Source organism: Balaenoptera musculus, chromosome 19 (assembly GCF_009873245.2).
Source record: "Balaenoptera musculus isolate JJ_BM4_2016_0621 chromosome 19, mBalMus1.pri.v3, whole genome shotgun sequence".
NCBI classification, from domain to species: Eukaryota; Metazoa; Chordata; class Mammalia; order Artiodactyla; family Balaenopteridae; genus Balaenoptera; species Balaenoptera musculus.
In genome coordinates this window covers 16,908,952-16,922,802 of record NC_045803.1, presented here as the reverse complement: position 1 = coordinate 16,922,802, position 13,851 = coordinate 16,908,952, and the positions used below count along the sequence as shown (strand labels likewise).

General features: G+C 49.8%; 1 protein-coding gene across 4 annotated transcripts; it reads left to right on the top strand.

Annotated features, from left to right (window-relative positions):
- The first annotated feature begins 1,628 nt into the window (after positions 1-1,628).
- Positions 1,629-11,283, top strand: UPK1A (uroplakin 1A). 4 transcript variants are annotated; one of them, XM_036832982.1, is made up of 9 exons: positions 1,629-1,764; positions 1,850-1,950; positions 2,362-2,453; positions 3,956-4,156; positions 7,230-7,304; positions 7,438-7,545; positions 9,073-9,252; positions 10,571-10,654; positions 10,734-11,283. In XM_036832982.1, exons 1-9 carry the CDS (start codon positions 1,730-1,732, stop codon positions 10,776-10,778), a joined length of 921 nt encoding a protein of 306 aa, XP_036688877.1. In that variant the 5' UTR covers positions 1,629-1,729; the 3' UTR covers positions 10,779-11,283. The 4 variants fall into 4 exon arrangements, with proteins under 4 accessions (XP_036688877.1, XP_036688876.1, XP_036688879.1 ...); XM_036832981.1 differs by lacking the exons at positions 10,571-10,654; positions 10,734-11,283 and adding an exon at positions 9,667-10,561; XM_036832984.1 differs by lacking the exons at positions 3,956-4,156; positions 10,571-10,654; positions 10,734-11,283 and adding an exon at positions 9,667-10,562.
- Positions 11,284-13,851: the final 2,568 nt, after the last annotated feature.

Here is a 13,851-nt window from a genome sequence, read left to right as displayed (position 1 = left end):
GTTTGACATCAAAACACACTGGGTTCTTGTTTCAGAACAAAATGAATCCCTTTTATGACAGGTGACATATGCCTCCATTGATGAAAACTTTTTGCTTTTACTAGACATTTTATATAACTTCCAATTGCTTATAGTTATCAACTATTTGAAAATAAAAATATTTCATTTATTAGCATGGTCCTATTATTTTGCAAGTTACTTTAGCTAAAACTTATAAAGTGTATTTGACAGGTTATATAAATTATTATTTCAATGTTCTCATTAGTCCTTAATATATGTAAATCAACAGAGAAAAACTATTTTAAATGTATAGTGGATTGACTAAAAATCAAATTATCCATTTTAATCGGAAGACATTTCATGAGTCTTATTACCAAGCCAGTATCTTGACGATTGAATTTTAAGTTCCATTTGTTTGCCCATTTCTCACTGGGGAAAGCCAAAGCACAGAGAGAAAACCAAGCAAATGCCCTAGCTCTCCGGGTTGAAAAGTTCTGGGGAAGGACGGGCCCAAGTCACCCTTTTCGCCTGCAGAATCAGCCTTTTGCCACTAGGGGGCGCCACCGGAGAGACCGTGGGCCGCTCCGGAGCGCTGCTGGTGAGGCGCGGCAGCCCACTGCACACCAGGCCCGAAGACACCCTTTGCAGATATCCCCGGCCTCAGTTCCCATCGCCGCCCAGGAAAGTGGTCTGATGGTACCCATTCTGCAGATGGGCAGATGCACACGCCAGGTCGCGCGGCACGGAGTAGGCGGAACAGGGATTTGAACCGAGGTCTCTTAGATTCTGCAAACTGAAGACATTTCCACCCACGGCTCCACCTCGCTGTGACCCTGCTTTGTCCGCGCGTTTGTGGTGATGGGGGGTGGGCCTCCCACCAAGCCCATTCAGGGTGCCCCTCCCTTTTGCTTGCACACTCCTCTCCCTGCTTGCTCGCTGAACACTCATCTCAAAATCCCGTCACACACCCATCTCCTTCCATCCTCCCCCTCAGCGCAGAAACCGAGCACCAGCATCCCGAGCATCCCTCCCACTTGCCTCATCTCCTCCCACCTCCCTGCCTCATCCAGCCGCCCTTGCCTGCTGGAGTCCCTGCCTAGACCTCCCCTTGGGCTCCCCGCCTTGGAGAGGTGGGGCACCAGTAGAGGATGCAGTTCTGGGCTTGCGGACACACGTGTGGGTTTTTTGTTTGGTGTGTTTTTTTTTAATTGTTCATTTATTTATTTATTTATTTTTGGCTGCTTTGGGTCTTCGTTCCTGCTCCCGGGCTTTCTTCTAGTTCTGGCGAGCGGGGCGGCGGTGGGGGGGGGGGGCTACTCTTCCTTGCGGTGCACAGGCTTCTCATTGCAGTGGTTTCTCTTGTTGCGGAGCACAGCTCTAGGTGTGTGAGCTTCAGTAGTTGCAGCATGTGGGCTCAGTAGTTGTGGCTGCGGGCTCTACAGCACAGGCTCAGTAGTTGTGGCTTACGGGCTTAGTTGCTCCACGGCATGTGGGATCTTCCCGGACCAGGGCTCGAACCCGTGTCCCCTGCCTTGGCAGGTGGATTCTTAACCACTGTACCACCAGGGAAGTCCCCTTACTTGTGGGTTTGACCTGGATCTCTCCCTCCTCCCAGGAAGGCCCTAGTCCTGAGGAGAGACATCAGGTTGTGCACTCGCCCTCTCCACCCCGCCCACTTCCACCACCATGACAGACGGGGAACCAGAGGCCACTGCAGGTCACCCTGCTCATGTGGCCAGATATTGGCACAATCTGGAATTTCAGGTCTGTAAATCACTTGGGGGAGGGGGCTCGTAAAACTGTTCTCCCATTCTGATCTGCCGGCTTGACCTCTTGTCCCCTCCTCCAGACACCCTCCCCCCTTCCAGGAAACTGGCCCAAGGAGGGGCCTGGGCATATATAGGGAGCCACTGTGGGAGGGCCTGGCCAGAGAGGCTTCAGGCAGAGAAGGTAAGGACGGGGCTCTGGGGGTCTGGATGGGCCGGGGGAGCTGGGGAGGTCTGAGGCTAGGGGTGGGGGGCAGCCCTGAGCTCTGGCCAGTGACTGCCCCACCCAAGGCTACATTTCCTCTTTTTTATTTGGCCAAGCCACTCAGCTTGTGGGATCTTGGTTCCCCAACCAGGGATTGAACCCATGTCGCTTGCAGTGGGAGCACGGAGTCCTAACCACTGGACCACCAGGGAACTCCCTCCTCCTCTGTAAAATGGCCCACTGCCGGGGCTGTGGGAGGCTGGGCACACTTGGTACCGGCTTGGGCCCATCAGAGAGCTGGCAGCAGCCCCTGGCAGCTGGGGTGTGGAATGGGGGCAGTGGGTCCTCTCCCGGCCCCTGCCTGGCCTCATCCCGGCTCGTGTGTCCCAGGCAAGACTATGGCTTCTGCAGCAGCAGCAACAACAGAGAAGGGGTCTCCAGTTGTGGTGGGTCTGCTGGTCGTGGGAAACATCATCATTCTGGTGAGACATTCCCTGGTGCTGGGAGCCCAGTGGGCAGGTGAAGAGGAGGGGGGCGGTCCTGAGCCTGGGAGTGGGACAGCTGAGGGCCCAGGACTCACCTAATGGCCAGTGTCGCCTGGCTCTCAAGTCAGAGCAGCCCCAATTCGAATCCCAGCTCTGCCTCTCCCCAGCTGTGTGATCGTGAGTAAGCGACTTTACTTCTTTGTGCCTGTTTCCCCATCTATAAATTATGTCCTCTCTGTGGGCATTGTTGTGTGGATTAATCCATGTATGGCCCTCAGCTCAAAAAAAGTGCTTGACCAGTGCCAGCTATCATCATTAACATGATTATGGACATAAGGTGCATGATTGGTGCACAGGAGACCAATAGTAATGTATAATAACAATGTCCTTTAATTACGTGATACCTGTACATGGCTCTGGAGCCAGACAGCCTGGGTTCAAATCCCAGCTCTGTCACTTTCTACTGTGGGACTTGGGGCCAGTGATGTAACCTCTCTGGGCCTCAGTGTTCTCATCTGTAAGATGGAGATAAAATAGGAATGCTGAGAGGATAAAATGAGTTATTGGATTTGTGCTTAGGCCAGAATTTGGCACACGTGGTTGCTATCTGTGTTGGCCATAACAGCAGTAGCGCAGGAGAGCTGGTAACAACGATGATTATCACACAGAAAGCAGTTTCAAGGACCAACGCACACAGTAAATACTCTATGAGAGTTAGTTTGATTGTTGGCAAAGATGTCCACTGAACAGTCTTCCTCTCTCCTTGTTCCCCATCCCAACAGATAACCAGATTTTTATTTTCTCCAATATTTCTTTAAGCAAATAGGAACCTATATATCTATTTTCTCCCCTTTCTTGCCCCAAACGTAGCTCATTCCACACCCTGCTCCGTGCCTCCCATTTCCTCCTGCGCACATTCTCCGTGCACATGAGTCCTCAGACAGCCTCCCTGCCCTTTTCCACAACTGCCCAGCCCTCCGTTGTGTGGCATCCTGGCTCCTTTACCCACGGTGCTGTGGGAAATAACCTTGTGGGTGTGTGATTTTCCTGCCTGGGCAGGTGTATCTGGAGTATTGATTCCTGCAAGTGGAATTGCTGGATCAAAGGCTTAATGCTTTTGTAATAGTTCTGGCCACGGCCAGACTCCCCTCCTCAGGGAGTAGCAACACTCTTCAGGGGCGGCGGGCTAACCCAGCATCTCCTCGGTGCCAGTCATGAGCTCCAGGCTTTGCATGTAGCATCTCTTTGTATCCTTGAAGCCACTGGCAGCTGGAGTGTGGGTGGGGGCAGGGATCTGGCTGGGTCCTCCTTTCCCTCATGGCCTCCTGCCCACCTTCATCCCTGCTCATGTAAGGTGACATCTTTGCCACTCTTACTACGTGCCCACTTCACCAAGAGGGCAGTAGAGGCTCAGAATGGGGAAGGCCCTTCTCATGGAGACTCATACAACCGGGGCTGCTACCCCTGTGCAGGCCTTGCTAACCGGCTGCCCTGTCCAGCTGTCAGGCCTGGCCCTGTTTGCTGAAACGGTATGGGTGACCGCCGACCAGTACCGCGTGTACCCACTGATGGGCGTCTCGGGCAAGGATGACGTCTTCGCCGGTGCCTGGATCGCCATCTTCTGCGGCTTCTCCTTCTTCGTGGTGGCCAGCTTTGGTGTGGGCGCAGCGCTCTGCCGCCGCCGGTCCATGATGCTCACGGTGAGGCCCCAGGAGGAAGGGATGGGGACGGCTGGGCACAAAGGTCACCCTCACAGAGTCGTAATAACAACCACACCGCAGCCACTAGTGTGTACACGTTCCGCGTGGCACCACACTTGGGCCTCGTGGCAATCAGGTCATTTAATCTGCCCATAACCTAATAACCTAGGCTCAGCTGTTACCCCCATTTTGCAAAGAAAACTGGGGCACAGGGGAGGCAGGGAAGGAAGCTCTGCCTGGGAGGATGGCTCTTAAGTAGCAGGACTGGCATTTGAACCTCAGCTGGTTGGTCTCCAGGGTCTGTGCTCGGGAGCTCTGTTGATAACAATGACAATAATAATAGCACAGCAACCATTTAATGAGCGCTCACTACATTCTACATGCTTTACATAGATTAGTTCATTTGTTCCTCACAACCCACCATGAGGTACCATCATCATCTTCATCATCATTATCATCTTCATGGCCCATTTGACAGAGTTGAAACTGAGGCTCAGAGAAGTGAATCCACTTAACCAGGGTGGCACAGCAAGTGAGTGACAGAGCCAGGATTTAAACCTGAGCACTTCAGTGCTTGAGCCTAGGCTCCTATCTGCCCACAGCAATAACCCACACTCCCCAAGTACCTCTCATGTTCTGACACTAGGCTAAGCAGTTTAGAAAATGAGCTCCTTCAATCCTCCCAGAATCCGTCTGAAGTTAGTGCTTCTCTACCCATTTACCAGATGAGGAAACTGAGGTTCAAAGAGGCCCACAGCCCAGATGATAGGGAGACCAGGGATTCCAATCCTGGCCCCACTGACACAGAACCAACACTGGGTTTTCCCCAGCTGAGGGCTTTTTGGATTCCCAGGAGCAGCTACTTATCCAATCCACAAATGTTTATACAGCAAGAACCATGTGCCAAACCCTGCACTAGTCACTAGGCTATTTTGTGAGCAAACCATAAAAGCCCTTGCCGTGGGGGAGGATACTCTCATGGGGGAGACAGTGACCAGGCAAGGGAGAGCTGGAGCTGGGGATGGGAAAGGGAAGATCTTGCAGGCAGCGAAAGTGAAGCCCCGGGGCGGGGGCTGGGGCGGGGGGGGGCTGGGGGTTGGTAAGGGAGTGAGCCGCTTGAGTATCTGCAGAAAGAGCATTCCAGGTGGAGGGAACAGCAAGAGCAAAGGCTCTGAAGCCAGAGGGGACAGGAGTCCAGTGTGGCTGGAGCCAAGTGGGGGTGAGTGAGTGAGTGAGAGGAACTGAGGGCGGGCAGGGGAGGAGAACAGCAGCGGGGGGAGGTTTGCTGGCCTTGAGGGGAGAGAGGGGCGAGAGCGGAGGTGGTCCTATCAGGTGGACCTGCAGGCCTTGGTAAAGACTTTGGCTTCTCTATGAGTAACGTGGAGCCATGCAAAGGCTCTTTTCCTTTCCTTTTCTTCTTTTTTTTTCTTTCTTTCCTGCATTTAGTTCTCTGGCAGAACAATTTAACCAAAGTCCTAAAAGTTCACCCAACTAGTAAAAGAAAAAAGGTCTGTGTCTGTCTCTCCTATTAGTTTGTCATTAACTAAGAAACGGATTTTTTTTTTTTGATTATTATGGGAAATTTCAAACAGACTAGAGTGAATGGCACGATGCACCCTGTTTACCTATCGCCTGGTTTCCACAATATCACCCACACATCGTCCCCTCTACCCCTACCCTCTGCCTGCCCACATTTTTCTTTCCTGGGGTATTTTGAAGCACATTCCAGACACCAAGTCACTTCCCTGTAAATACTTGCGTGCACAGTTCTCTGAGTGATAAGGCTGTGGTTTTAAAGCAGCCAGGCGTGTGTGGCCACATCACCTCGTCTGGGCAGTGGAGCTGGCACATCCACACCCCACGCCCTGTTGCTTTAAGGGTGAGGGGAGGGGACAGCTGAGGATCAGAAAAATAATTTTCATTAAACACCAATTAAAGAACTTTTTCAGATTTGGGTTTTTTTGTTTTTTTTGTTTTCCCCAACCACTGTACCATGGGCACATTGTGCAAAATTCACCCCAGTCCCTTCCTATCTATCTTCCAATACCCAATCTGTGTTCAGATGTCCTTGGTTGTCTCGGGAATGTCTTTATTTTTTTCTTTTCTACGGTAGGCATTCATTTTACTGCATCCAAGCCAACAGTTAACAGTTAAGGGAATACCTTACATATTTTTGTTGATTCCATTGTCCTGTAACGTTTTATTTTAAAAAATTTCAAACATACAGAAAAGGTAAAGACTTGCAAGGTGAACACCTGTATATCCCCCACGTAGATGTTTCCATCCACGTTGTCCTATACTTTTTTTTTTTAACATCTTTATTGGAGTATAATTGCTTTACAATGGTGTGTTAGTTTCTGCTTTATAACAAAGTGAATCAGCTATACATATACATATATCCCCATATCCCCTCCCTCTTTCGTCTCCCTCCCACCCTCCCTATCCCACCCCTCTAGGAGGTCACAAAGCACTGAGCTGGTCTCCCTGTGCTATGCGGCTGCTTCCCACTAGCTATCTATTTTACGTTTGGTAGTGTGTATATGTCCATGCCACTCTCTCACTTTGTCCCAGCTTACCCTTCCCCCTTCCCGTATCCTCAAGTCCATTCTCTAGTAGGTCTGCATCTTTATTCCCATCTTGCCCCTAGGTTCTTCATGACCATTTTTTTTTTTTTAGATTCCATATATATGTGTTAGCATATGGTATTGGTTTTTCTCTTTCTGACTTACTTCACTCTGTATGACAGTCTCTAGGTCCATCTACCTCACTCCAAATAACTCAATTTCGTTCCTTTTTATGGCTGAGTAATATTCCATTGTATATATGTGCCACATCTTCTTTATCCATGTCCTATACTTTTTAAAAGATTGTGTTTCTGGGAATTCCCTGGCGGTCCAGTGGTTAGGACTCAGTGCTTTCGCCACCAGGACTGGGTTCCATCCCTGGTCAGGGCACGGCCAAAAAAAAAAAAAAAATTGCATTTCTCTCATGGATCCATCCCTTGAGGGGTGAGACTTCACAGGCTTGGCCCTGACAGGGCTGTCCCTGCGACCCTCCCTCCGTCTCTCCGCAGTACCTGGCGCTCATGCTCACCGTCTACATCTTTGAGTGCGCCTCCTGCATCACGTCCTACACCCACCGAGACTACGTGAGTCGGGGGGAGGACAGGGGAGGGGCATGACTTCCAGGGACAGTTTGGTGAGGGTCTTGGGGCGGCAGTGGAGGTCGATCTCTCTCCCCACCCAGCCCCGCTGGACCCTGTTCTTCCCGGCCCACTGCAGATGGTGTCCAACCCATCCCTGATCACCAAGCAGATGCTGACCTTCTACAGTGCAGACTCGGACCAGGGCCGGGAACTCACCCGCCTCTGGGATCGCATCATGATTGAGGTGGGCGAGGGTAGGCAGGATGGGTGGGGAGGGCTGGAAGAGCTGAGGCTCAGGTCTCCCATTATGGCCCCCATTAGGGCTCCCATTATGCCCATTGGTAGATGATATCCACTCATGTGGTTCTTATGAGGGAGGGGCTCTGGTCCTTGCGATTTTCGGGATGAAAACAGGCCCAAAAGAGGGAAAGTCACTTGCCCAGGGTCATATGCTTGGTAAGGGGCAGAGCTGGGATCCAAACCTAGATCCAGAGCCCCTGCTCTTAACCATTGCACATGCTGTCTTTTTTTTTTTTTTTTTTTTTTGGCAGCATTGGGTCTTCGCTGCTGCGCTCAGGCTTTCTCTAGTTGCGGCGAGCAGGGGCTACTCTTCGTTGCGGTGTGCGGGCTTCTCATTGCCATGGCTTCTCTTGTTGAGGAGCATGGGCTCTAGGCACACGGACTTCAGTAGTTATGGCACACGGGCTCAGTAGTTGTGGCTCATGGGCTCTAGAGCGCAGTCTCAGTAGTTGTGGCGCACGGGCTTAGTTGCTCCGCGGCATGTGGGATCTTCCTGGACCAGGGCTCAAACCCGTGTCCCCTGCACTGGCAGGCGGATTCTTAACCACTGCGCCACCAGGGAAGTCCGCACCTGCTGTCTTAATAGTAACAATAGTAATAATAATAACAGATGGTGGTCCAGTGGTTAGGACTCTGTGCTTCCACCACAGGGGACTCGGGTTTGATCCCTAGCTGGGAAACTAAGATCTGCATAGCGGCGAGGCAGAGGCCAAAAAAAAAAAAAAGAATTGTTCAATTAAAAAAATAACAACAACAAACACTTAAGAGCACTATGTTTTGTTTAGCGCCGTTCAAAGCACTTTCAAGCTTATTTAATCCTCACAACCAGTCCATAAAGAAGATCAGCTCTTTAGCGGTGAGGAAACCAAGGCAGGAAGCTGAGGGTTTGCACGAGGTCACACAGCTGGTAGGTCACAGAACCAAAAGGACTCAAACCCAGGCTGTCAGGTTCCAGAATCCACATTCTTAATTAAACTCAACATGATACGGCAGCACAAGAGGAGAATATTGAGGACCCAAGGGAAATTGAGGTCCCCATTCGGTTCGTCATGCAGCTAGCCAGGACTGGGACCCAGGTTTGAAGGAGCCTATGTTTTCATCATTTGAGAGTCACAAATTAAACACCCACGGGGGTCAGGTGAAGCCAGAAATCTGCCTTTTGGTGTCACTTACCTCAGGTTTTGTTGACAGCTAATTAAAAAAAAAATTTTTTTTCCAATGAATTTGTTTTTCAAAACAATTTTAAAATAAATCATGAGTGTGGGTTTGAGCCAAATCCCCCATCAGCCTCGGGGTGCTGGGACAAGTATCTTCTGCTCCTTTGCTCACGCACAGACACTGCTGCCCCTCTTCGAGGAGGCCCAGGATGTGGGAAGTGCAGGCCAACCTTATCCTTCCTCGCTGTGTGACCTCAGGGGAGCGGCTGTCCTCTCTGAGCCAGAGTCCTCCTGACCCCTGCCTCTCTCTCCAGCAAGAGTGCTGTGGCACGTCAGGTCCCACGGACTGGGTGAACTTCACATCAGCCTTCCGGGCCACCACCCCAGAGGTGGTGTTCCCCTGGCCCCCGCTGTGCTGTCGACGGACTGGCAACTTCATCCCCCTCAGTGAAGAAGGCTGCCGCCTGGGCCACTTGGACTACCTGTTCACCAAGGTGCGTCTCCTCCCCGCTGCTGCGTCTGTCGGTCTATCTGACCCTCTCTGGTTCTTCTCTTTCTCCCTCCCACTGTCTGTCTGTCTGCTCCTCCCTCCCATCTGGCTTTCTCCTTCTCTCCCCTCCCTCTGACTCTCTCAACTCTCCATCTGTCCCTCCCTCCCTCTGCAAGTCAGCGGGATGAACCCCGGTTCCGGTTTGATCTGATCCAGACCTGGTGGCGCCTGAAACTTCTCAGCTTGTCTGGGGATAAGAGCAACAGTAATAGTACCAGCAGCACAACACCAATAACAACCAACATTTATTGAGCTTTTACTTTGTACCAGGCCTCCTTGTAGGTGCTTTAAGTTTTTGCCTTATTTAATTCTCACCACAGCCTTATGAGGTAAAGGTTATAATTATCTCATTTTACAGATGATGAACCTCACTAGTGACGGATGGAGTTGGGATGTGATTTCAGGCAGTCAGGCCCCAACCAGGTGCTTTAATTCCTGCAAAGGGAGTGCAGAGGCAGAGAGAGAAACCAGAGGAGGAGAACCGGTCCCCTTGGCTGCCTGGGGGCCCTTCACCGTCATGCCTTAGATCAGGTGTCACACAGAGGGGAGCCTGCATGCAAACCATCACGGCCACCAGAGTCGGACAGCCCTTCCTTGAGCCCTGGCTCTCTGCAGAGTGCTTCCATGCATCATCTCACAGGATCACCACGACTGCTTTCGGAGGGCAGTGCTGTCAAAGATCGCCATTTCACAGATAGCAAAACTGAGGCTCAGAGGGTCAGAATCATAGCTAGGCCCCATAGCCAACAAGCGGCAGAGCTGGCCCCCAGCTCCGTCCTGCCTGACTCCAGGGCACACACCCTGAATCTTTGTTCTTGGCTGCTTCCAAGTTGCGCCAAGCGGGGGTCTACATGAAGGCGACAGGTGTGGGGCTCTGGGCCCACTCAGCCTTACCTCCAAATGAGGAGGTGTCAGAACTGGACTGATCCTAAAGGCGTATTTCAAACCCTTGGAACTTGGGGGCAGCATGGAAAGCCAGCCCAAAACAAAATCACCCTCAGACTGTCATAGGCACTATCGGGGCAGCACCTGCTCGTGCAGGGCCTGGGTTAACATCACCTCCCTGGCTCCCTGAAACCACCCTGGGAGGGAGACACTGCTGGGATCCCCAGGGTGAGACACCCACTTCCTCGTGGTCCCACAGGTAAGAAAACCAAGGCTCGAGGCAGGAAGTGACTTTCCCAAGGGCGCCCAGTGACTCTTGCTTTCAGCAGCCAGCCTCCCCAGGCATTTTCTCAGACCCCCGTGTTCCCCCTGCCCAGGGCTGCTTCGAACACATTGGCCACGCCATCGACAGCTACACGTGGGGCATCTCATGGTTTGGGTTTGCCATCCTGATGTGGACGGTGAGAGGCGGGAGCCCATGGGCTGGGTGGGATGCGGCTGTGAGGCTGGGGCGCCCCTCACCTGACTCCTGCTCTCCAGCTTCCTGTGATGCTGATGGCCATGTATTTCTACACCACGTTGTGAGGAACAAGAAGGGAAGTCCACGTGCACACCCGGCTCCTCCTCCTGCTCCCTCCCGCTGAGATGCCCGCCTCACCTCTCCCTTTCCCACCTCCTCCACCCTTCCCTCTCTCCACTCCAAAGATGTCTTACCAGGTTTCTGAGCCCTGCTGGGAGTCGGGGTGCCCTGAAACCCCTGGACATGTGTGCACGGACCCTTAGACCTTAACCCCATCTCACTTGGCTGATTCCTGGCCCATCTTTCAGTGTCAACTTAAAGTCCTGTCCTGGGAGGCGGGGTGGGCCCTTCCCTGATCTTACCACCCCATTCGCAGATGCCTCTCTTGTAGCTCCCTGAGTTCCTCCTTCATGCTGGATGTCGTCATCATCACTGAATAGTTTGTGATTGTCTATTTAAGCTCTGGTAGACTGGGACTGCCATGAGGGGAGGGACAAGTTCTGTTATGGTTACTTTAGTATCCCCAGTATTGCCCAGCACAGGGCTGAGCATGGATATTCAATAAATACTGCTTGAATGAGTTAATTTGTTTTCTTCGGAGGCCGAAGCGAATAACAAGAACTCTTCCAATGGAAGTGGCAGAAACCCAGCTGGCACTGACTGAAACACAAAATAGAAAGTATTGGCTCGTGTAACTGAGTCAGTAAGGCTGGCTTCAGGCATGTCTGGATCCAGGGGTTCAGTCTAGATTTCCAGGAAACCTGCTTCATTCTCAGGCAGGATTTCTCTGGCGACACGAGACTTACATCTTCATAGCTAAGCAACAGAGCAGCGAGAAAGGGCCTCTTTCCCAATAACTTTTGCCAAGGTCAGGGATTAAATCTCACTGACTTGGTTTAGGTTCTAGACCCACTCTTTGGTTGGGGAAGGGCAGGCACTATGGATTAACATTCCTGCTAAGGATGCATCCAGGGGTGGTGTTAGGAAAGGGGGTTGTTTACCAAAGGAACATCAGAGTGCAGGGATGCTGGGCCAGTACAGGTGACAGACATCCTCCTCCTAGGGACTAAAGCTTCCAGCAGGTTCTCTAAGGGGTGCATGAGAGCAAACAGTTTAAGAATCTCATCACTGCTCTTTTGTCCTCTCTGAAGCAGGCTCATGCTCTGGCCATTTTACAGCAATTAGGCCCTGCGAGGAGAGTTTGTCTTCCTTCCCCATCAAATGAGGTTTCTCAGGGTCCTCATTTACTCTACTGGTCTGCAGATGGTCTGCAAATGCTGAATTCAGATGTCAGCTTTTGAAAATATACTTTAAAAAAAAATCTGTATTGGTCAAATCTATTAGGGTGAAAATTGGAAACAACCTAACCTCCATCAGCAGGGGGTGGGATGTACAACTCGTGTTATATCCTTGGACTGGAATTCTCTGTGGCTGTTAAAAAGAAGATAGATCTATGTGAACTGATATAAAAAGATGTCATAATGGTATAAATAATTAGAAAGCAGGTATAAGGATGTTCATTACAGTAACCTAAATGAACATCAGTAGGGGACTGGTTAAATTAGCTATGCTATGTCTATTCTCTAGAATACCACACACAGTGGTAAAAAATAATGTTTTAACATGAAAAAAATCTCCAAGAAATGCAAGTAGAAACACTTGGCAAACCACATACAGTACTTTTATCCCTGTAGATACATATGTAGGGTAGGTTTTGTCTTTTAAAATAAATGGGTCAAGGTTTTTAAAATAATTTTTAGAAGAATTAGGGAAAATACTTTTTAAAATCAAAAATCATTTATAACTCTTCCACTTAAAAGATTATAAAAATTTACAAATGGAAGTGTCCCATGTTCCGCTCCCCAGTAAACTCCCCCCCCAAATCTGTAGATAACTGCTATTAATACATGATAAACGTCCTTTTTGGCTTTTCAAAAGTTTATTTCGACATATCTATATATACTTGTATGAGCACACACATACACACACATTTAATAGAATAATGCTTTAAATATTGCTTTGCAACTTGTTTCCTTCACTTAACTGTACATTTTGGTCATCTTTCCATGTCAGTATATATGAATTCACCTCTTTTTTTTTTTTTTTTTTTGACTGTTGCAGTGTATTCCAGGGTATAGCTGTGTCATCGATCATCATGCTCTGTTGTAAGTAAATAAGGCAAGGAGCAGGATAAGCATAAGTGATTTCATTTTTATAAAAATTCTATATACATATTTCTCATGAAGGATTCCGTTGAGAAGGGGTATGGGATGGAGGGCCCAGAGGAGGAGGAATTTTCACACCATATATATCTTTATAACGTTTGAAAAAGATGTTCGTAAAGATAATCTATTACTTTTCAAAAACAAAAACTAGTAAAGGGGTTTCTAAGATACTAAACAATGTACAGCTTTGCTTTTCAAGCCAGAATTTTTTTAAATGCCGTGTAGTTGTTACACGTACCATATTTTAACACACAAGAGTCCCTCCAGGTTAACTGGCCTAACAGGCTTTTCTGCAGGCCCTGGAATGAAACTTCTCCCCCATCCCTGAGCACATATTTGACCACGTTGTAAACATGTCAAGGGAAGGGGGGATTTCGTCCCAATCTACTTTTAAATTCAGGTGTGTCCTCAGGAGCAAGTTCACAGTGACCTGGCCCGTGACTTCGATTCTCTGAGAAAGGCAGAGAGGCAGTACTGGGTTCTCACCACGCCTCCACCACACTCTGAGCCTCTATGTGCCCCTCTGTAAAATGGGGTTCTAGCAGTCCCTACCGCATAGCTTAGGGTCCAATACATTCTAAGAGCTCCGGAACCCATAGACCTCTTTACTATGAATCAGGAATTTTCTAAATTCTGTGCAATCAGAACCAAATGCAGAAATAAACTGCCGGATAAGGCTGCTACTGTGTCTGGTGAGCCCGTTTCAAAGGTTTGGGGGCTCCACCACCCTTGATGTACAGTAGCCAATTAATTCATCGAAGTGACTCACATATCTGTGCTTTAAAAAGTCAAATCATACTTGAAAATGCTTGGTGCTTTCGCTGAGAGATGTTCAACCCATGGGCTCAGCATATGTTAGCGTTAATATAACGCTTTTCGCCTGAGGGTCCTTCAAGAACGTTTGTGGAGTTAG